Below are 24550 nucleotides of genomic sequence, written 5' to 3'. Positions count from 1 at the left end.
TTAGTGTATGTAAACTTCTGACCCCCTGGAATTGTGATACAGTGAAATAATCTGTCTGTAAACAATTGTTGGAAAAAATACTTGTCATGCACAAAGTAGATGTCCTAAACGACTTGCCAAAACTATAGTTTGTTAACAATAATTGTGTGGAGTGGTTGAAAAACAAGTTTTAAATGACTCCAACCTAAGTGCATGGAAACTTCCGACTTCAACTGTCCTATGTTGTGTGTTAATGATGGATATATGGTCTTTCTCAGTGTGTGTGTGTGTGTGTGTGTGTGTGTGTGGGGGGGGGGGGGATATATACTGCTCAAAAAAATAAAGGGAACAGTTAAACAACAAAATGTAACTCCAAGTCAATCACACTTCTGTGAAATCAAACTGTCCACTTAGGAAGCAACACTGATTGACAATAAATTTCACATGCTGTTGTGCAAATGGAATAGACAACAGCTGGAAATTATAGGCAATTAGCAAGACACCCCCAATAAAGGAGTGGTTCTGCAGGTGGAGACCACAGACAACTTCTCAGTTCCTATGCTTCCTGGCTGATGTTTTGGTCACTTTTGAATGCTGGCGGTGCTTTCACTCTAGTGGTAGCATGAGACGGAGTCTACAACCCACACAAGTGGCTCAGGTAGTGCAGCTCATCCAGGATGGCACATCAATGCGAGCTGTGGCAAGAAGGTTTGCTGTGTCTGTCAGCGTAGTGTCCAGAGCATGAAGGCGCTACCAGGAGACAGGCCAGTACATCAGGAGACGTGGACGAGGCCGTAGGAGGGCAACAACCCAGCAGCAGGACCGCTACCTCCGCCTTTGTGCAAGGAGGAGCACTGCCAGAGCCCTGCAAAATGACCTCCAGCAGGCCACAAATGTGCATGTGTCTGCTCAAACGGTCAGAAACAGACTCCATGAGGGTGGTATGAGGGCCCGACGTCCACAGGTGGGGGTTGTGCTTACAGCCCAACACCATGCAGGACGTTTGGCATTTGCCAGAGAACACCAAGATTGGCAAATTCGCCACTGGCGCCCTGTGCTCTTCACAGATGAAAGCAGGTTCACACTGAGCACGTGACAGACGTGACAAGAGTCTGGAGACGCCGTGGAGAACGTTCTGCTGCCTGCAACATCCTCCAGCATGACCGGTTTGGCGGTGGGTCAGTCATGGTGTGGGGTGGCATTTCTTTGGGGGGCCGCACAGCCCTCCATGTGCTCGCCAGAGGTAGCCTGACTGCCATTAGGTACCGAGATGAGATCCTCAGACCCCTTGTGAGACCATATGCTGGTGCGGTTGGCCCTGGGTTCCTCCTAATGCAAGACAATGCTAGACCTCATGTGGCTGGAGTGTGTCAGCAGTTCCTGCAAGAGGAAGGCATTGATGCTATGGACTGGCCCGCCCGTTCCCCAGACCTGAATCCAATTGAACACATCTGGGACATCATGTCTCGCTCCATCCACCAACGCCACGTTGCACCACAGACTGTCCAGGAGTTGGCGGATGCTTTAGTCCAGGTCTGGGAGGAGATCCCTAAGGAGACCATCCGCCACCTCATCAGGAGCATGCCCAGGCATTGTAGGGAGGTCATTCAGGCACATGGAGGCCACACACAGTACTGAGCCTCATTTCGACTTGTTTTATGGACATTACATCAAAGTTGGATCAGCCTGTAGTGTGGTTTTCCACTTTAATTTTGAGTGTGACTCCAAATCCAGACCTCCATGGGTTGATAAATTGGATTTCCATTGATTATTTTTGTGTGATTTTGTTGTCAGCACATTCAACTATGTAAAGATAAAAGTATTTAATAAGATTATTTCATTTATTCAGATCTAGGATGTGTTAATTTAGTGTTCCCTTTATTTTTTTGAGCAGTATATATATATATATATATATATATATATATATATATATATATATATATATATATATATATATATATATATATATTTTGGTTTCTTACCGACAGTACTGCGCTAGTGGGAGAACATAGCATCGGTCTTCGATGCAGGCCACACTGTTCTCGTCTTGATGCCGAGAGGCAAAAATCTCATTCTGAAAAGAGAGAAACAGACATAGAAATATCAAATCACCACACAATCAAAAGGTACAGAGACAAGATGGATGAGAGGCACGGAATCTCATTATTCTTCTCATGTCTTGCATCTGTACTGATGGAGAAACAGAAGACAGGTGAAAGCAATATTGTGGAAGCCTACTGGAAACCTGCTTCCACCAGTTATGTCAGCACACATCAGTGCAGATGAAGGAAAGGAGACAAGGAGAGGGCTCTAGACTATTGAAATTAAGGAATGGAGACGAAGAAAGGAGACAAGGAGAGCCCTCTAGACTATTGAGAGGAAGGAAAGGAGACGAAGAACAGAGACAAAGAGAGCCCTCTAGACTATTGAGAGGAAGGAAAGGAGACGAAGAGAGAAGACAAGGGGAGGCCTCTTTAGACTACTGAGATGCAGCCAGAGTTGAGTTGAGTTGAGTAGAGTTCTCCTGAGTTGTTCTGTGGAGTCAGAGAGTTGTCCTCACCTCACAGTGCATGCTGGGGTCTCGGACTCCCTGTGTGTGTTCAGGTCGATAGTACCAGAACAGGCTCATCATCAGCTCTCCTGAGGAGGAGACACACACCCACACGGTCAAAACACCAGACAGGGTGACACGCATTAGCACGTGCACAAACACAAACAAACACTCACACCCACGTGCACACACAACAGACAGTGAAACAACTACAGAGGATCAAAGGACCAGCCCAGTCTTTAACCAGCCAGACATAAGCAGCATTTCAGACATAAACAACCATTCACAGTACACACACACACACACACACACACACACACACACACACACACACACACACACACACACACACACACACACACACACACACACACACACACACACACACACACCACCCGGGATTTCATTAGCCGGAAATAGTCCTTTTTTTGGCCCACCAAAAAAATGAAAAGCTGATAAATAAAACTGTTGCAGGCCAAAATGACTGGTAGAAGGGAAAAAATCCCATTGCAAAAGAATGCTTTTTATTAATTTATGGAAATACCAGTCGATGTAAATTAATTTGACCGTCATGCTTATCGGTCTATAGATTAATTTGCATAATTTAGTGGAATTAAATTGGCCTGTGTGTGTTTTCGTTAGTCATCATGTATCTTATTCATCCAACACAACCATCACACGCGCACAGCATACAGAGCATATTCTGAGCAGAATTTCTCCTGCAGAGCCTCAGCTGGGTGCTGCTGGAGTAAAACTTAGGCTTTTACAAGCCCATTCATTGCACAACAATTCTAAATGCAATCGCGTGTTATAAACAGTTTTGGTGCACAATTAAAGAGCTACTATTTTTATTTCTGAAATGGTAATTGAGGCACGCCTCCCATTCCCAAATAGGCCTATGAGCTTGTGATTTGAAACAATCCACAGCTATTTATTTAAATAATCTAATGATTCCCAATTCCTCTGTGGCTAAGTCATGCTTTCTGGAGAACTATTCTGTATAGACAGGCGTAATTCTTCCCTGTAGCTCAGTTGGTAGAGCATGGTGTTTGCAACGCCAGCGTGGTGTGGGCAACGCCACGGTTGTGGGTTCGATTCCCACGGGGGGTCAGTACAAAAAAAAAAAATGCATGAAATGGTATGAAATCTATCTATTCACTACTGTAAGTCGCTCTGGATAAGAGCGTCTGCTAAATGACGTAAATGTAAATGTAATTATACAATTTACATTTACTTCCCTACTGGACCAACCACTATGCCATTTCTCTCTTGTTGTATTTGTTTTCATATCAACTTTCTTTTGTTGCCCAGAAGCCAAAGGCACAGTCCTAGTCATCTTAGCAACCCATCCTGCTGCATCTTTAGATTCCCCCTCTTTCTAAGTTTCTAACAGAGATGTTCGTTTCTAACAGAGATGTTCATCTCTGTCACATATGGAACCGCTATCAGGTGTGCTGTTTAGAATGGTGTTTAGAAAATATTCAATCTTCCCGGCCACGTTGTCCGGCGCCGGAAACCCTGACACGCACACAATTATTATACCCCAACAACAGGTTCAGACATCCTGCTGTCTCTCTCACCAGATTTGGGGTCCTCCCATAGCGCTGATATCTTGGCGACGTAGGGCAGGGACTTCTTCCGGGGACCGGCGCGCAGCAGCACTGTGTCTCGGACACGTATCACTTCGCCGTCTCTCTGTACTCCTTCATAACACTGCCGTAAGGCCGTCTCGTCCTCCCCCTGATACACACACAGTCAAAACACAAAACACACTTATCTTTATTCTCCAGTCTCTGGCGATATCAGCAGTATTCTATCAGAAAGGTCTCGGAACACATTCTCATTAACAACAATGAGCCAATTGAAAGCTAGGGATGGTTAGGTTGCCATGGTAGTATGAGGGAAGTAAACTCTCAGTACCACAACACACACAAACTTGATCCCACATACCGCAATGAACACTTCTTTTTCTGTGGGCACTCCTACAGGTAGCCACCCGTTGGTGGCCCGTCGGTGGCTGACCCTCTTCTGCTTGGCGGGGGATAGGCTGGGTGTCGGAGCTGGCTGTTTCTGGGACAGCCTGGTTCTCCCCATGGACAGAGAGCCGTTAGGGGGCTTGGAGCCCTGAGGGCACTCCCTGGCTAGCTTCAGCCTGGCCTGGGGCACACTGCGGTCAGACAGGGGGGTGAGGAGACGGGGCTTGGCCTGGGTGGAGGACGGGGTGGTAGGGAGGGGACAGCCTGAGAGGGGGAGAGAGGGAGAAACCAGGAGGGAGGGGTTGTGGTCACCCTGGGGGGAGGAGTAACCCTCTGGAGAGAGAGCGAAGGGAGGAAGAATAGACTAGTGTTTACTCCATAAACAATGCTACATAGGCCTCACTAGATGTCATGCTACATAGGCCTAACTCGATTCCTATGTCATGCTTTTCTCTGATTCCCTGTAGATACTGTTTGCTTACTGCAATGTACTCAATGTCTGGGACAGAGAGACAAAGATATGTCTTCCTCTTGTAAGATAATAAACATAATTCAGTCACGATCACGCCAAATGGCGAGAACACACAGGTGATAATAACACATTCTCATTTGCAATCTGAGAAGCATAAACAATGGATGTGCCTTTGAGTGTGTGCTCAATGAGTTAGAATTCCCTTATAAAATATATTTACAGTACATGCACTACATAATTCCAAACTACCACTACTTTTTAAATCAGCATATAGGGGCCTAGTCAGTAGGCCTACATTCCCCGTGTCCTCCTCTTACCTGTCTTGATGCTGTGTGTACACCCGGAGCAGCCTGTGGAGAAAGAGCACCCCCTGCTGTTGACCGGCTGCATGGCTCTGTATGTGTAGCCGCTGACCCGGCAGGCCTCGCTGTAGCAGGGAGTGCCCACTGAGCCACAGAAGGCAGGATGGGCCAGCGTCGAGGAATGGGACACTGGAGGACCCAGCAGCTTGGACCCAGACACCCTGCCGGGACACAGCGTCGAGGAGCCAAAGTTCAGAGGTCGCGAGCTGAGGTTGGCTGACGGAGCTCCAGGGTGTGTAGGATGGGCGATGTGGACGTAGTAGCTGGAGAAGCAGGCGGGGTCGGCGGTGCAGAGGCAGGGGTGGGGGCTGAGGGTCAGGGCTGTGTGGGAGTGGGGATGGGAGGGTGACGTCACTAGGCACTCCCGTTTCACAGAGGTTAGGGCAGAGTTTAAAGGTCGTTCTTCAGAGTCGGCGTAGGCCTGCTGACCCAGGAACAAGGCCAGGCGGTGGCAGTACTCCACAGAGCCCTCTGGGGGGCAGCAGTAGTATGGGCTCAGCTCTGCCTCCACCTGCTCCTCTTTGACGACGGGCTTCAGCGGGTAGGCTAGCATGCTGCGCGACTGGTAGCCTGGTTTGGTTAGCCGGTGGGTGCAACCGCCAGACTCCCACTCCACTTTGGGCTCAAAGTTGGACTTCTTGCAGGCAGAACAGCCTACCTCTTCTGGAATCAATTGCCTTCCCTTCTGCTTAGGCTGGCGGCTGCACGGTTTAAGAGTTGGTCGCGGTTGCTTCTGCTTCACGTCAACTGATGCGGTGCTCGTAGCCTTGCAGTCCATCGTCGTAGTCGATGTTGTTTTCACTCGCTGTTTGCTAGTCGCCGAGGTGCTCGTTAACTTTAGCAGCGCGGCAGCGTTGAGTCCAGCTAGCCGTCGGGGAGCAGGGGTGTGTAACATCTGTAAAGTCATCATCTCTTTCTTCTGTCCTCTGTCTGGTTTGGCCGGTTTCTTGGAGACCTTCTTAGTCTTCCTGGAGCTTTGGCACGGGTCAGGCTTGTGCGATGTGGAGGCCTTGCTGCTGGCTCTTGGAGCATTAGGACTTCCGGTCACCCTGCGCCTGGCTGGATCTGTCCCCAGGAACGACTCACCGTTGGTGGGCTCATCCTGTTGTCTCCTGGCCTGTTTAGAAGCCGGCTGGTTCTCGTTAGGTCTCTCCAACAGCAGACTGTTCACGGCCTCAGCGTTGAGAGAAGCTAGCCGTCGCTTACGCGGCTCTGGAAATGGCGACCCCTGCTCATCACTGGTGGTTTTTGATTTCGTTTTTGGTATCATCTTTGCCAGGAGTTTCCCCTTGGCTTTGCCTTTTCCTTTGTCCAGTTTCTTGCTCCGGGATTCAGGTTTGACGGGCGGGTGAGTTGGCGAATCATTCCCCCTCTCACTGGTGTCCTCCTGCTCCTGGATGTCCTTCTCCAGTCGGGTGAGCAAAACGTGACAGCTAAGTCCCTCCTCCTCCTCCGGAGCACCTCCCCTTCCTCGTAAGGGATAAGATTTCCTGCTCCGCCTCCTATTCCGCTCCGGAGTCTTCTCCCTCCTGTCCATCATCTCTTTAACCCCGCCCCTTCCTCGCTTAGTCCCGCCCTTCTTCATGGTCCTGCCAAATCGCAGCGTGCGCTCAGGCCAGGGTCCACCCATGGTCTCACCATGTGGCCTATCGGGGCAGTGTTCCCGCGTCACTGTGCTGCGACTCTGGCTAAGAGAACCTTTGTTCTGGGCGTGGGTCATCACATGCTGCACCACTAGGCCTGGGGAGGAGAGACGCACTGTTAATGTCACTCCTAAAAACAGGGTAATATGGCCCGGGTCGTATTCATTAGGCACCAAACGGAAGAAAAAAGAACAAGCAGGGAGGGACTACCTGAATTTGTCCAATAAAAAAAAAAGATTGTTTCTTTTCATATTTCTTATCGTTTCTGTTTTGCTACACTGTGTCCTAATGAATACAACCCTGGTATCTCTTTAATCCCTAGCCTATCACCTAAACCAGTGCCGAGATCTACCGCTTAATTTGTTTTTAAACAAGACTTAAAGAATGTACCATTAACCTAATAAAAAAACAGTTCTGTAACTGGCCTGCCAATATTGTTCTTCTCTACCATATTATATTTCAAAACTTGAGCTTTGATTACAAAATATATCAGTTGGTGTAGCACTTCCGAGGCACAGCTAGGAAGTGCTACACCAACTGTTGCGGTGACCGTATTACCGCCACACCAGCGGTCACGAGTCATGAAGGCAGTGAAATTCCACGTGACCGTTTGGTGACGATAATTAGGCTTCTCCAAGCTCTGATGCTGCTGCTGGTCATTAGTAACCTACCAAACATGCTAACGGCCTGGTACTCAGCATTCTATTTTCCCTCTAATCACTGACATCAATGCAAACATATTGAATAATCTAATCAAACACTTCATGAGAGCCCATGAGCTCATGTTGCGCAACATTTCTATAGGCTATGCAATTGTGGGAGAAAACAGAGTGATGGCTGCTAATAAAAAGACGAGGATCCCATCAGCTTTCTATAGGCTAGACCTACTGTATTTATTTCTCAACTCTCCTAATACTAAGCACATTGCTTATATTTACAACGGGAGTATATCCTACCTGGCTGGCATGAAAATAAACCACAGGGAAAAGCATCCTCCATTCGCTATTTAAGTGCATAGATGACATGTATTTTTCCCCCTGCCCCGAGACAGGTGCATAATGGTCCATTCTAAATCAAAACAAATGTCACACATATATTATTTAGTATATGTAAAGACAAGATTAAATGAAGAACAGTCTGATGGGTGACAATATTATCACTTGTGAATTATATATCATCACTTGGTGGTTACAGTCTTGTCCAATCGCTGCAACTCCGAAATACAACCCAGCCAAGCCGCACTGCTTCGCTTAACCCTGAAGCCAGCCGCATCAATGTGTCGGAGGAAACACCTGGCAACCGTGTCAGCGTGCATTGTGCCCGGCCCGCCACAGGAGTCGCTAGAGCGAGATGGGTCAAGAACATCCCTGCCGGCCAAACCCTCTAACTGGCATATATAAGCAGCGCGTGACTTTCATTTTCACCATAAAAATGCACCTTTATAATAAAATGCATAATTGCATTTGCGGTCACTGTTGATAATGGTGTTTTCCTCTAATGGGACATTTGCGCTTATAGCCTACTACCATGTGCGCATTGCTGCGCCTATAATGTGAAGAAATAGCCTATAGTTTATAAACATTTTAAGCTAAACATTCTGATCTGTTGCGTCAGCCACATTGCATAAAAAGGTTTTTTGATGCTAGTGGTTTTATTAATTTGGGATCTAACGCATCCCACAACATGTTTGGAATATTTATTTATTGTACAGAATAGGTCGACTTTTGTACTATGGGGGATAGTAAATTGACATAGTCTAGTGCTTTTGCTGCTCGTTAGGCCTACTGATTTTGTTAGCTGGCGGAAAGTAAATGTGGACAGTTCTTCCAATATCTTCAATATGCACCTCGGAATTGGATAAGGACGCACGCAGTTGCGTCCCCGATGTGTCGGTCTTCACTTGTAGCCTGTGAGTGAGAGGCGCTTTGGATTGCGCAGCACACTCAGGGATCTTTGACACTTCTGTTTTCTCAATGACATTCAAAATCAGCATTGAAAAAAGGCGCAAGTTTAAGTTTGTTCCACCTGAGCGAGTCTGACCACAAGTCAGAGACCACTATGATGACACACCAAATGTGTTTGATGGAGCGCGGGAAAAGGGCAGGAATAGACTTTTGTAGGCTACAGTCCACGCTATGTCATCAAATGGTGCGACTGCTGTCGGCATCTAAAGATTATCCAACTAGAATAAACGCTAGGAGGTAAAGACGAGAGCAGTGGTGTAGTCTACGGCGATACGGACATGACTTATTATTGATATCTACATAGCGCATTGATGTGAATCACACTGCTGCTCTCCCATTTATCTATTTGCGCCATACAGATTGTGGTTGTTGTGGATGGCTGTTCAGAAATATAAATGTGTATTTGAACCCAATAATGGTTGAATTTGAGAAGTTTAAGCTGCCTAGCAATCATTGTTTTTGAAACCAGTGGACAGCCAGTGAAAAATGCGCTCTTGCAACAGCTGCATAGTGCGGATCCCAGCCTATGGAATAAAAGCGGGGCTTATATTGCTCAATCTAATTCCTGCTGATAAAATATATATATATCGATAGGACTAATGGACACATGCTCAAACTCGCACACATTTGATAGACTTAAAGGGGAAATCTGTAGTTGCCACATACATAACATAACATTAATGTAATGTAACATAATATAACATTAATGTAATGTAACATAATATAACATTAATGTAATGTACATACATACAGTCGAAGTCAGAAGTTTACATACACCTTAATCAAATACATTTAAACTCAGTTTTTCTAAATTCCTGACATTTAATCCTCGTAAAAATTCCCTGTTTTAGGATCTCCACTTTATTTTAAGAATGTGAAATGTCAGAATAATAGTAGAGAGAATAATTTATTTCAGCTTTTATTTCTTTCATCACATTCCCAGTGGGTCAGAAGTTTACCTACACTCAATGAGTATTTGGTAGCATTGCCTTTAAATTCTTTAACTTGGGTCAAACGTTTCAGGTAGCCTTCCACAAGCTCCCCACAATAAGTTGGGTGAATTTTGGCCCATTCCTCCTGACAGAGCTGGTGTAACTGAGTCAGGTTTGTAGGCCTCCTTGCTCGCACACGCTTTTTCAGTTCTGCCCACAAATCTTCTATAGAATTGAGGTCAGGGCTTTGTGATGGCCACTCCAATACATTTTTCCACAACTTTGGAAGTATGCTTGGGGTCATTGTCCATTTGGAAGACCCATTTGCAACCAAGCTTTAACTTCCTGACTGATGTCTTGAGATGTTGCTTCAGTATATCCACGTAATTTTTTCCCCTCCTTTTTCCGCCATCTATTTTGTGAAGTGCACCAGTCCCTCCTGCAGCAAAGCACCCCCACAACATGATGCTGCCACCCCCGTGCTTCACGGTTGGGATGGTGTTCTTCGGCTTGCAAGCGTCCCCCTTTTTCCTCCAAACATAACGATGGTCATTATGGCCAAACAGTTCTATTTTTGTTTCATCAGACCAGAGGACATTTCTCCAAAAAGTACAATCTTTGTACCTATGTGCAGTTGCAAACCGTAGTCTGGCTTTTTTATGACGGTTTTGGAGCAGTGGCTTCTTCCTTGCTGAGCGGCCTTTCAGGTTATGTCGCTATAGGACTCGTTTTACTGTGGATATAGATACTTTTGTACCTGTTTCCTCCAGCATCTTCACAAGGTCCTTTGCTGTTGTTCTGGGATTGAATTGCACTATTCGCACCAAAGTACATTCATCTCTAGGAGACAGAACGTGTCTCCTTCCTGAGCGGTATGACGGCTGTGTGGTCCCATGGTGTTTATACTTGCGTACTATTGTTTGTACAGATGAACGTGGTACCTTCAGGCATTTGGAAATTGCTCCCAAGGATGAACCAGACTTGTGGAGGTCTACAATTTTTTTCTGAGGTCTTGACTGATTTCTTTTGATTTTCCCATAATGTCAAGCAAAGAGGCACTGAGTTTGAAGATAGGCCTTGAAATACATCCACAGGTACATCTACAATTGACTCAAATGATGTCAATTAGCCTATCAGAAGCTTCTAAAGCCATTGCATCATTTTCTGGAATTTTCCAAGCTGTTTAAAGGCACAGTCAAGTTAGTGTATGTAAACTTCTGACCCACTGGAATTGTCATACAGTGAATTATAAGTGAAATAATCTGTCTGTAAACAATTGTTGGAAACATTACTTGCGTCATGCACAAAGTAGATATTCTAAACGACTTGCCAAAACTATAGTTTGTTAACAACAAATTTGTGGAGTGGTTGAAAAACAACTTTTAATGACTCCAACCTAAGTGTTTGTAAACTTCCGACTTCAACTGTATAAATGCCTCATGAGCTTAGTTCAACTGTTACACTCCATGACAACCCAAAATATAACCTTGTTTATCTCCAATGTTTGTAAACGTTGTAAATGTAAACAAACACTGTGTAACCTTATAACATGGTTAAAACTATCATTTTGATATCACTGATGGTCAATCCTTGCATCCATAGCTGTCTGTTAATCTGAGAGTGGTTACATTTCTCCAGGCCCATCCCTCAGCTTTTTACCAAAACAGAGGCAGGGCGGCCCTTTTGTTATTATTTCATACGTAGATTTGCCCTTTAAATATCTGTATATTATCAAGATATCAAAGTGTCACCAACAAAAAGGTAAACAATAGGCCTACAGCAAAGGCAGCATATGGCATTCATTTTTCACATGTAAATAGCACTTTCAGTAGTGCTCAAAGCATGCCATTCAATGAGCGCAGCATTTAATTTTTCATTTCAATTGGAATCAATGAACCCAATCAGTCCTCCATGACAACAAAATCATAAACAACAGAGTAGGGCTGGCTAATAAGTCTTTAGTTTTGGGGTTATGCTGAGGTAAAACCATTTGGCTAGTCTATACTTCCATATTTTCAAGTCCTATTCTTGAAGATCAGGGAGTATAACATTTATTGGAATAACTGGAATTCTGATACTTTGGGTTTTAATGTAAAGATATAATTTCATTGTATTATTATATGTAGTAGAAAGTGATGGGTTAGAAGAAGCATACATAACCAACCCATAAAGTAAAATGTAACATCCATATGGCCAGCTATGTAAACTTTAACATTGATTTATCCTGCAATAGATGTCGTTCAATTGGTAACATACATTTTTGTCTTCATCTAATGCCTCTTAAGGGGAAAGTAACTGAATGTAATTAGTTTACGTTACTGAGTTTGTGTAATCCAAAAGTTACGTTACTGATTATAATTTTGGATAGGTAAATAGTAACTGTAATGGATTACATTTACAAAGTAACCTACCCAAGCCTGAGCCTTACAATCTATTAAAAATCTAAACATATAGGCCAATGTTTGTAGAACAACTAAAGTTACATTAATTACTCTAAATTAAGCATATAGGAGTACCTATTTTTTTGTTACTCGTGCAACGCAGAATAGCCGCATGTGCGCAATCCCTCAAATCGTTTGGAGAAAATATATTTTATTCAGCTTTGTTCAATTGTATTCTTCATACTATAAAATAATTGTCACGTCCTGACCAGTTAAGGGTTATTTGTTGTTGGAGTTTGGTCAGGATGTGGCAGAGGGTATTTGTTTTATATGGTTTGGGGTGGTGGTGTAGGTAGTAGGTTGTTTTATTTGTGTATTTCCGGGGGTTTTGGGCACTGCTGTGTTTATGTATTTCTAGGTTTAGTTAGTTAGTTGTGGGTATAGGTTCTAGGTTTGTTTTCTATGTAGAGTTAATTGGGATTGGACTCCCAATTGAAGGCAGGTGTGTTGAGTTGCCTTTGATGGGGAGTCCTATATTAGTAGGGTGTGTTTGTCGGTAATTGTTTGTGAGCACTGCGTTTGTTTTAGCCTGCCACACTGTTGCCGTTGTGAGTATTGTTTTTTGGTTTTCCAGTGGATACTTTACTTGTTTTTTTATCAATAAACATGAGTATCCACATTCCCGCTGCGACTTGGTCCTCCTTTCCCAACGACGGTTGTGACAGAATTACCCACCACAAAAAGACCAAGCAGCGGAGAAGAGGACAGAGGGAAGTCAAGGAGGACTATTGGAAGCAGCGCGCTCGGGAGGAGATGGATTCCTGGTCACTGGAAGTATTGGAGGAAAGGATTGACTGGACATGGGAGCAGTTGCGGGTCCACTGTGACAACCTGCCTGGGAGGCAGGTAGAACCCGAGAGGCAGCCCCAATAATTTTTCAGGGGGGGGCACAAGGGCTATTTGGCGGGGCGAGATTGGAGCCCCAGGCCAGCTCCCCGTACCCTTGTAGGGCAGACTGGACAGGTCCCGTGCTTTGGGGTTGGGGCTGTGGTGAGGCCTGGGATTTTCAGGCCGGTAGGTACAGTACCAGCGCCCCGCATGTGCCAGGGCGAAGTAGGCATCGAGCCTGAAGGGGTGATGCCAACCCTGTGCTCAAGACCGCCGGTGCGCCTCTACGGTCCGGTGTTTCCCGCTGTGCACACTAACGTGGAGGTGTGTGTCTCCAGGCTGGCACGTCCAGTACCAGCCCCACGCATCAGACGTCTAGTGCGTCAGCCCAGCCTCGCCAGTCAGGGTCTGCCAGAGTGGCCCGGGTCTGCCAGAGTGGCCCGACTGCCCTCCGGCCCAGCCCGAGTGGCCCGACTGCCCTCCGGCCCAGCCCGAGTGGCCCGCCTGCCCTCCGGCCCAGCCCGAGTGGCCCGCCTGCCCTCCGGCCCAGCCCGAGTGGCCCGCCTGTCCTCCGGCCCAGCCCGAGTGGTCCGTCTGCCAGGGTCAGCCCGAGTGACCCGTCTGCCCGGCGCAGCTATCGGCGCCACCGAAGTGGGCGACGCCGAAGGTGGAGCGAGGTCCACGTCCTGCACCTGAGCCACCTCCAGGATAGGTGGGTTGGGGAGGGAGGGTGTAGCACAGTGCCGTCGTTGACGGCAGCCACCTTCCCTCCCTTATTGTTTAGGGGGATATTTTTGTTTGGGGGTTTGTTTTTTCTTTTAGGTGCATTCCGGGGTCTGCACCTTTAGGGGGGGGGGGGGGGTACTGTCACGTCCTGACCAGTTAAGGGTTATTTGTTGTTGGAGTTTGGTCAGGATGTGACAGAGGGTATTTGTTTTATATGGTTTGGGGTGGTGGTGTAGGTAGTAGGTTGTTTTATTTATGTATTTCCGGGGGTTTTGGGCACTGCTGTGTTTGTATTTCTAGGTTTAGTTAGTTAGTTGGGGTATAGGTTCTAGGTTTGTTTTCTATCTAGAGTTAATTGGGATTGGACTCCCAATTGAAGGCAGGTGTGTTGAGTTGCCTTTGATTGGGAGTCCTATATTAGTAGGGTGTGTTTGTCTGTGTGTTTGTGGGTAATTGTTTGTGAGCACTGCGTTTGTTTTAGCCTGCCGCACTGTTGCCGTTGTATTGTTTTTTGGTTTTCCAGTGGATACTTTACTTCTTTTTTTATCAATAAACATGAGTATCCACATTCCCGCTGCGCCTTGGTCCTCCTTTCCCAACGACGGTTGTGACAATAATACCACCAAATTATAAGCACATCTTGTCTGCTAAATGAACAAGTGTAGCCCACAGCCATTTGGCATAGCCACATCAGGACAACTCAGAGTACGCTATTATTTTCTTCTGAAATAGACTACATTTTCTTCATATCATGCTTCTTTAGACCTGTCTAAAATAAATAATGTACCGTAATTTCCGGACTATTAAGCGCACCTGAATATAAGGCGCACCCACTGAATTTAAACAAAATTATTATTATGAACATAAATAAGCTGCACATGTCTATAAGCCGCAGGTGCCTACCGGTACATTGAAACAAATGAACTTTACACAGGCTTTAACGAAACACGGCTTGTAACAAAAATAAATAGGCTTTAACGAAACACGGCTTGTAACAAAAATAACTAGGCTTTAACGAAGCTCGGCTTGTAACAAAAATAAAAAATTAGCAGTAAACAGTAGCCTACCAAGAAAGTCATTGGTCACCATCTTCCTCCTCCTGTGCACTGAAACCACTGAAACCATCTCCTTCGGTGTCGGAGTTGAATAGCCTCAGAATCGCTTCATCCAATATTGGATCGTTTTCATTGTCGCTCTCGTCACTTTCATCCAGAGGCGAATCCCCCGCTGAGCCCTCTTCAACACGCAGCAGTCCAGCCTTTCGAAACCCGTTGATGATAGTGGATTTTTTGACAATGCTCCACGCTGTCAGGACCCACTGGCAGACTTGACCATAAGTTGCTATTCGCATGCGGCCCGTTTTAGTGAAGGATTTCTCCTCACTTGTCATCCAAGCCTTCCACTGAACACGGAGCGCCACCTTAAATGCACGATTTACACTGATGTCGAGTGGCTGCAAATACTTTCTTGTGCCCTCAGGAATCAGGGTGACAAAATGACTACTGTAATCAGAATGATGGGAAGTTTGAGAGCGCTCGATTTAATCTAAACAGTAAACAAAAATAGGTTGTTTGACCTTAACCCGTTCGGAAATTTCATTGGTCTAATGAAAGCTTCATGCCGCCAAAAAACTGAGCACGTCACAGAATGTGTTTTTTTGGGGAAAAAAAATTGAAAGCGGGAAAAATCCATATATTAGCCGCGTCATTGTTTAAGCCGCGACGTTCAAAGCCTGGGAAAAAAGTTGCGGCTTATAGTCCGGAAATTACGGTACTTATTGTGAAGGTGTAGGCTATATTACATGGATTTATTGTGAAGGTGTAGGCTATATTACATGGATTTATTGTGAAGGTGTAGGCTATATTACATGCATTTACTAGACTTTTTAAAATGGCTTGTAGGCTGTGTGGAAGCCAGGAGATGCTAAATATGTTTGTGTTAGTTAACGGTCAATTACCGTGAGACCGACAGTTATTTGCTTAACAATCACTGGCAGAAGACATTTTGTGACCGCCACAGCCCTAGGCACAGCTGAGCATAAACTGAAATAATTCGCTTTTTTATTATTTTTACTGGACTGATGATACCTGATGGTCATGGTGCTTTCAAGACAACTGGGAACTCTGAAAAAAACAAGATCAAATCATGTCGTCAGTGATCTTCAGGTCGGAAAGTCGGAGCTCTAGAAAGATAGAATTCTGAGTTGGATGACCATTCAAAACTATTTTTCCCCAGTCGGATCTCGCGCCCCCCTCAGAGTTCCCAGTTGTCTTGAACGTGGCATTAGTCTCAGTGGAGGGAGGGAGAGAGCAGCAGAGGGTATGCCTCTCATTGCTGAATATTTTTTTGTTGTTACATTAACTCACTCATAAGAACAGCAGCTCTTTGCTGTATTCTTTGACAGTCTCTCTCTGGTCCTGGTTTTAAAAGTTATTCGATCTCACGTAGGACAGAATCAAACTTTGCTGTGGCGGGGTTCAAGGAAGCGCTGTAGGAGCGGGTTTTGAGCCATCTGATTGGCCAGTGCAGTAAGCCTCGATTTAGCCACAGATTTCCCGGTCCGCCAGGTTGGGAAATCAGACAAATGAAATGGTTCAAAATGGGAAAACTTTGCTTACCTGGTGCACAAGGCTTCTGAATCAAATGCACCTAACGTCAACAACATTTTCAAGGCATTCCTAGTTGATTGACCGGTTGGTGACCACTGGCATAAACCCTTCCACATATATTCTGTATACACATATACTTTCAGTTTTCACTGATATAAAAAGTACTGCCCAGTTCCATTTTGCTCTCTAGTCCCTTTTCCTAGCCCTCCTCCTACCCATTTGAAAAGACTGGACAGATGAAAGCCCTATAGAAGCTCCACTTATGGAGCTAAGGGTCTTGAAGAGCTAGATGGAACATCATTACAGTGTATTCGGAAAGTATTCAGACCCCTTCACTTTTTCCACATTTTGTTACATTACATTCTTGTTCTAAAATGGATTCAATTAATTGTTTTGCTCATCAATCTAAAACACAATACCCCATAATGACAAAGTGAAAACAGGTTTTTAGAAAATACCTTATTTACATAATTATTCAGACCCTTTGCTATGAGACTCGAAATTGAGCTCAGGTGCATCCTGTTTCCATTGATAATCCTTGAGATATTTCAACAACTTGATTGGAGTCCACCTGTGGTAAATTCAGTTGATTGGACATGATTTGGAAAGGCACACACACATCTGTCTATATAAGGTCTCACAGTTGACAGTGCATGTCAGATCAAAAACCAAGCCATGAGGTTGAAGGAACTGTCCGTAGAGCTCCGGGACAGGATTGTGTCGAGGCACAGATCTAGGGAAGTGTACCAAAACATGTCTGCCACATTGAAGGTCCCCAAGAACACAGTGGCCTCCATCATTCTTAAAGGGAAGAAGTTTGGAACCACCAAGACTCTTCTTAGAGCTGGCCGCCCGGCCAAACTGAGCAATCTGTTAGAAGGGCATTGGTCAGGGAGGTGACCAAGAACCCAATGGTCACTCTGACAGAGCTCTAGAGTTCCTCTGTGGAGATGGGAGAACCTTCCAGAAGGACAACCATCTCTGCAGCACTCCACCAATAAGGACTTTATGGTAGAGTGGCTAGACAGAAGCCACTCCTCAGTAAAAGGCACATGACAGCCCACTTGGAGTTTGCCAAAAGGCACCTAAAGGACTCAGACCATGAGAATCAAGATTCTCTAGTCTGATGAAACCAAGATTGAACACTTTGGCCTGAATGCCAAGCGTCACGTCTGGAGGAAACCTGGCATCATCCCAACGGTTAAGCATGGTGGTGGCTGCATCAAGCGGTGGGGATGTTTTTCAGGGGCAGGAACAGGGAGACTAGTCAGGATTAGAGGTCGACCGATTAATCGGAATGGCCGATTAATTAGGGCCGATTTCAGGTTTTCATAACAATCGGAAATCGGTATTTTTGGACACTGATTGTGGCCGCTAATTTTTTTATTATTATTTTTTTTTTCATTATTTTTTATTTAACTAGGCAAGTCAGTTAAGAACACATTCTTATTTTCAATGACGGCCTAGGAACGGTGCCTTGTTCAGTGGCAGAACGACAGATTTTTACCTTGTCAGCTCGGGGATTCATTTTTGCAATCTTCTGGTTACTAGTCCAACGCTCTGACAACCTGCCTTACATTGCACTCCACAAGGAGCCTGCGTGGCAGGCTGACTACCTGTCACGCGAGGGCAGCAAGAAGCCATGGTAAGTTGCTAGCTAGCATTAAACTTATAAAAAACAATCAATCTTCACATAATCACTAGTTAACTACACATGGTTGATGATATTACTAGTTTATCTAACGTGTCCTGCGTTGCATATAATCGATGCGGTGCCTGTTAATTTCTCATCGAAATACTTAAATACCTACTTCGCCAAACGGGTGATGATTTAGCACTGTCGTTGCACCAATGTACCTAACCATAAACATCAATGCCTTTCTTTATAATCAATACACAAGTATATATTTTTAAACCTGCATATTTAGTTAATATTGCCTGCTAACTAATTTTTTATAATTAGGGAAATTGTGTCACTTCTCTTGCGTTCTGTGCAAGCAGAGTCAGGAAATATGCAGCAGTTTGGGCCGCCTGGCTCGTTGCGAACTGTGTGAAGTCCATTTATTCCTAACAAACACCGTAATTAATTTGCCAGAATTGTACATAATTATGACATAATATTGAAGGTTGTACAATGTAACAGCAATATTTAGACTTAGGGATGCCACCCGTTAGATAAAATATGGAACGGTTCCGTATTTCACTGAAAGAATAAACGTTTTGTTTTCTAAATGATAGTTTCCGGATTTTACCATATTAATGACCTAAGGCTCGTATTTCTATGTGTTATTATGTTATAATTAAGTCTTTGATTTGATATTTGATAGAGCAGTCTGACTGAGCAATGGTAGGCAGCAGCAGGCTTGTAAGCATTCATTCAAACAGCACTTTCGTGCGTTTGCCAGCAGCTCTTCGCTGTGCTTCAAGCATTGAGCTGTTTATGACTTCAAGCCTATCAACTCCCGAGATTAGGCTGGTGTAACCCATGTGAAATGGCTAGCTAGTTACAGGGTGCGCGCTAATTATGTTTCAATTGGTGACGTCACTTTTACTTTCTTCTCCAACACTTTGTTTTTGCATTATTTAAACCAAATTGAACATGTTTCATTATTTATTTGAGGCTTTGATTTTATTGAGGTATTATATTAAGTAAAAATAAGTGTTCATTCAGTATTGTTGTAATTGTCATTATTACAAATACATTTACAAAACATTTTTTTTAAAATAACTTTTTTTTTTTTTTTTTATTTTTTTTTTTAACATTCGGCCGATTAATCGGTATCGGGTTTTTTTGGTCCTCCAATAATCAGTACGGCGTTGAAAAATCATAGTCGTTCGACCTCTAGTCAGAATCGAGGGAAAGAAAAACAGTGCAAAGTACAGAGAGATCCTTGATGAAAACCTGCTCCAGAGCGCTCAGGAATGGGGCGAAGGTTCACCTTCCAACCGCACACCGACCCTAAGCACACAGCCAAGACAACGCAGGAGTGGCTTCGGTACAAGTCTCAATGTCCTTGAGTGGCCAAGCCAGAGCCCGGACTTGAGACCTGAAAATAGCTGTGCAGCGACGCTCCCCATCCAACCTGACAGAGCTTGAGAGGATCTGCAGAGGAGAATGTGAGAAACTCCCCAAATACGGGTGTGCAAAGCTTGTAGCGGCATACCCAAGACTCAAGGCTGTAATCGCTGCCAAAGGGTGCTTCAACAAAGGGTCTGAAAACTTATGTAAATGTGATATTTCAGTTTAAGTTTTTATGAATATGCAAAAATTCCTAAAAACCTGTTTTTGCTTTGTCATTATTGGGTATTGTGTGTAGATTGATGTTGGGGAAAAACGATTTAATCCATTTTAGAATGAGGCTGTAACGTAACAAAATGTATAAAAAGTGAAGTGGTCTGGATACTTTCCGAATGTACTGTATACTGATTACTCATTCTCTGCTATCCATTTCTTACAGTGAAGTGGTAGGGCCCCTAGGGGAAGGGCTTAGGGGCCGAAATGAAACCATGCCAACAGGAGCCACATACCACAAAGAAGGTGGGTATCTATATCCACAACAAGAAATTTCTCACAGAAATAACTGTGTATTCAAAAGTTGCCAAAAATGAATTCTACCATCTTATCCATTACCTTCACTTAAAGTCAAACATGATCATATGTATCAATCAATAGTCTGGTAGAATCAGGAGTATTTTTTTTAAGCAAACTCACTAAAAGGGATGAATAAAATGCAATGTGCTTTACGAAGAATCCAAACAGCCATTACAAGAGACATTTTATTCTTAACATCCAACATTAAGGCTATTGATGGTTATTGACACTGTCTTAAGTGTTTGGAATTTTATACTGAAGCTGAAATAAGTAGTCATTATGAACAACACAATTAAATACCCTATAATTTGTAGGGATGCACAATATATATCGGTGAGCATATCGGAATCGGCCGATATTAGCTAAAAATGCCAACATCAGCATGATGTCTAGTTTAACGCTGATGTCCAAAACCGATATCAAAGCTGACGTGCATACCTATATAACGTAGGCAGATGACGTAATGACGCCACAAAAAATACAGCGTTACACAGAACAAAAGCAGAAAATACTAAGTGCACACTTCCAACAACTAAACAAGTTCAAGTCGAGCAGTCATTTGAAAGAGTAAGAACATTTCAGCAAGACAACTCAAAAGGTGAAATCCATTGACACCAAGATAATGAAATTCATTGCCCTTGACAGTCAACCGTTCTCTGTCATGGATGATGTTGGCTTTCGTCGACCAAGTAGGCGCTATTTTTCGGATGTTGCCCTACCGGAGTTCCACAGTATTGTTGAAACACATCCATGAGCTACTTGCTATAGGGGTCCCTGCTATTAGCTCACGACTGACATTTGGACCAACGATGTCAGCCCCATGAGCATGCTGTCTGACAGCACAGTGGGTCAACAAGGATTTCGTAGTGAGGAAAGCCGTGTTGCATGCTCAAGAAGGGGCCGGTTCTCATACCACTGCTTCCATTTCAATGGCACTTGAGAACATGCTTGAAACTTGGAAACATGAACACACTCCTAGGGCCATTCTCTCTGAGCCTCTATACTGTGTCGACACCATGCTCGATGCTAGGTACAAGGACCGCTACTTCGATGCAGACAAGAAACAGGGTTTGCGTGAAATGTTACATACACAGCTGGACAAGATGAAAATGGACACAGTGACAGTGCGCTCCGAGGAAGAGAGGCCACGGACAAACAGAGCTGAAACTTCACTGCTTGACATGTATGATGAAATCCTGGTTGAGAATGAAACGACTGAACAAATGAACAATGAAACAGCACAGAAAGTAAATGAAAAATAGGTTCTGATTATATTTTACTGGTAATGGGGACATGCATAAATGCCAACAAAATAACTTTTTGGTCAGTGTGTGTGTAACCTTTATTTAACTAGGCAAGTCAGTTAAGAACAAATTCTTAATTACAATGACAGCCTACCCCGGCCAAACCCAGATGACGCTGGGCCAATTGTGCGCCACCCAATTGTGCGCCGCCCTATGGGACTCCCAATCACGGCTGGATGTGATACAGCCTGGATTCAAACCAGGGACTGTAGTGACGCCTCCTGAACTGAGATGCAGTGCCTCAGACCGCTGCATCCGTGTGTGTGTTAACTATTTAACTGTAAGGAAAATATTGGATATCGGTATCGGCCATAAATGTCATATCGGTGCATCACTAATAATTAGGGTTGGCACAATTACAATATAACCCTGTATCTGACAGTTATGGATGAAGACTGTCATGAAAATAAAATAACCGTAAAAAAAATATAGAACGTGCTTGGAACATCGAACCCTTGCAATATGACTGGTAAACTCAATACATCAGTACACTTGCAATGGCTGCCTGGTATTGTGATGCAATAATTTCCATGTACATTTTTTATTTATATATATTTTTTTAACTAGGCAAGTCAGTTAAGAACAAATACTTATTTACAATGACGGCCTAGGAACAGTGGGTTTACTGCCTTGTTCAGGGACAGAACAACAGATTTTCACCTTGTCAGCTCGGGGATTCGATCTAGCAACCTTTCGGTTACTGGCCCAACGCTCTAACCACTAGGCTACCTGCTGCCATAATGTAGAATGTTCATTTAAATTATGTTAACTGATGTGGAATGTTTTTTTTTATGCCAATTGAGCTGAATCAACAAATCACAGCCCATATTAATGGGTACACTTCCTGCTTTTACTTTCTGCTTTTACTTCCGACTTTGCTCCTATGGGTACACTCGCAATGGCCGCCACCCATTATGCCATCATTCATTTGAATGAGGATTTCTGTTCTATTCATTGTATTTCTATGGCAGTACATGCAGTCAGGACACATTTTTTTGTATATCTTTTTTTAAAAACGTGTTCATTTAAAAAAAATATAGATAACCAATGCGATTCAAAACAGTTATGACTGAGACCACGGTCATTTGGCTGGCCATTTTACAGTCATCCAAAAATTCCATGACTGTCACAGCTCTACCTTTTAATATCCAAATGTATATTTTTATCAATAACATCAACACTAATCTACGAAATAATCCAATAAATCATGAAAATAGAGGTGTCAAAATATGACTAATCTATTTATGTTGAGCTGTGAATGATATCAATTTGGCCTTCTTAAGTAGTCATAAAAAAGGGATTCCTTGAAATTCACTTGCCATCTTCAGCAGAGATCATTGACCCTTCCACAGCACGATCCTGTATAATTGGGTCGAACTGCACTTCACACCGCTTGAGAAAATGTTGCTCCTGGTGGGTTTCTTTTTCATTTACCACCAAGAAGCAGTAAACTTTCCACAATGTAGTCTATTCCATATGCTTCTTCTGAAAGAACGTTCTAGAATTTCTGATTCTATGCGGAGATGCTAAACAATACTTAACAAAAGGAATGCAGCAAAACTGAAGCCATGCCGACGCACTCAAAACAAACAATATTGAAGAGATGAAAATAGTCAAAACATGATGGACCGTTATCGAGTACGTGAGAGGTCGGGGAGATTTCCATATGCATGGAGACAATCTGACACATTTTGGCATTTTAAACAGTCAATCAAATTCACCAAACATTCTAATCCAGCAGACATTACATTTCAGCAAACATTCTAAATCAGCAGAAACCAATTAGACAATTACATATCATTTGTATGAAATAATTGCTATATGACTGTAGAGCCCACTGCCACTGGTTTCATTCGGTAAACAAGTTAGAAAACAAACAGTTATGTCCTGTGTTGCCTAGCCTACAGGCTACACAGACACCTAATAAGTATGTATCTATCTTGCCTACCATTTCTCAGTGCAAGCTACTCCACATTTAGACACAATTACTTCCATAACCAGGCATTCACCCTGACATTAATCTATGTAATTACATCTTAACACCGTGTGAGATATGGGGGCAATGACAAGGGGACCGACAACTTCCCCAAAATAACCCACAGGGTAAGGTGTTTTGAACTGATGCAGGGGGGTATTCTGAACACTTTCGATGCCAGAACAAAAACAATAAACACGAGGCGTCGGCTTGTTTGTCGTGAAATGCTTTTCAGAGGGTCTACTCTACAGTCCATCTACATCGATTCACGCGCTACGTGTAACACCTGAGTTTCGCCCTGGTGACCTATTTGACTTGCACAAACATACACAACGTCCTATAGCCTACTTGAGGACATCGGGGCCGACATAACGTTACAGTAGACAGGCTGCGCCTCGCTCGCTAGACGTCTGTGAGTAAGTAGCCTGCCATCTGAAGTAACTGCTATCTACGGGGCTGTGGGCGACCCGAACACAAACCGCAGCCAAAATAATGGTGCCACAAACACTTTTTCCCTGCTATTTATGAAAATAACATCGAAATAATTCGCTATTATACCACTACTTAGTCTAAAACCCCAAGGATATCGTATGCTAGCAAGCTACAGCTATCGATTTTGCATGGTAGAAGGGGTTTCGTTCTCCGAAGCGAAAATAGGTTCTGCACTCCTTTTTGGACGGGCTCCGAACGCAACTTCAACACTCGGCACTCGAAAATCGTTACGGAAGAAATATTTGAGAGATATTAACTTACACACTCCGACGACTCCGTCATACTATGCCTGGGGAAGCGTCGAAATAGTGGTGGACTGGTGTGATGGCTGAACTGATCTCTGTACTGACTGGGGGAGAGCTGGGGAGTGGAGAGAGAGAGAGAGAGAGAGAGAGAGGACGGTGGCTGCCTGCGCGATGTGCTTTGCTCTTCCTGGTTTGGCTTCACGGATTTGCAGAAAACTTCATTTTAACCAATTGCTATACAGACAAGCCTCGCTGACATCCCAGTCTTCCAATAGCGAAAAGGCCTGGCGGTTAATTTCAAGACTAAAATCCAAAATATTTGTCGAATATGCGTCCCCCTGCGAAGTGGCTCGAATTAACTTGATTCAACTCGGTTAATTGCACCAGCTATGGAGCGATGTTGTCCGCCCTCAACGCCAGCCTCACCCTGTCATTTTGTCGTGACCAGACCACATTGAG

The 24550-nt window shown here is 44.1% G+C and overlaps 1 protein-coding gene across 2 annotated transcripts in view; it reads right to left on the bottom strand.

The window, feature by feature from the left end:
• The window catches only part of LOC106608075 (bromo adjacent homology domain-containing 1 protein), a 41619-nt gene that overhangs the window by 6302 nt on the left and 10767 nt on the right, over window positions 1-24550 (bottom strand). Inside the window, exons 1-6 of one of the 2 annotated variants that reach the window (XM_014205757.3) lie at window positions 24108-24531; window positions 5296-7080; window positions 4481-4839; window positions 4111-4270; window positions 2540-2619; window positions 1962-2053 (exon numbers count right to left, since the gene is read on the bottom strand). In XM_014205757.3, the coding sequence (XP_014061232.1) occupies window positions 1962-2053; window positions 2540-2619; window positions 4111-4270; window positions 4481-4839; window positions 5296-7060 (2456 nt within the window). In that variant the 5' untranslated portion in view covers window positions 7061-7080; window positions 24108-24531. Of the gene's footprint in view, window positions 1-1961; window positions 2054-2539; window positions 2620-4110; window positions 4271-4480; window positions 4840-5295; window positions 7081-24107; window positions 24532-24550 lie in introns of those variants that run through there. The other variant, XM_014205756.3, reaches the window with a different exon arrangement.

This window comes from Salmo salar, chromosome 06 (genome assembly GCF_965601325.2).
Source record: "Salmo salar chromosome 06, fSalSal1, whole genome shotgun sequence".
NCBI classification, from domain to species: Eukaryota; Metazoa; Chordata; class Actinopteri; order Salmoniformes; family Salmonidae; genus Salmo; species Salmo salar.
The sequence above is the reverse complement of the archived record's forward strand: the minus strand, read 5'-3'. Positions and strand labels throughout refer to the sequence as shown.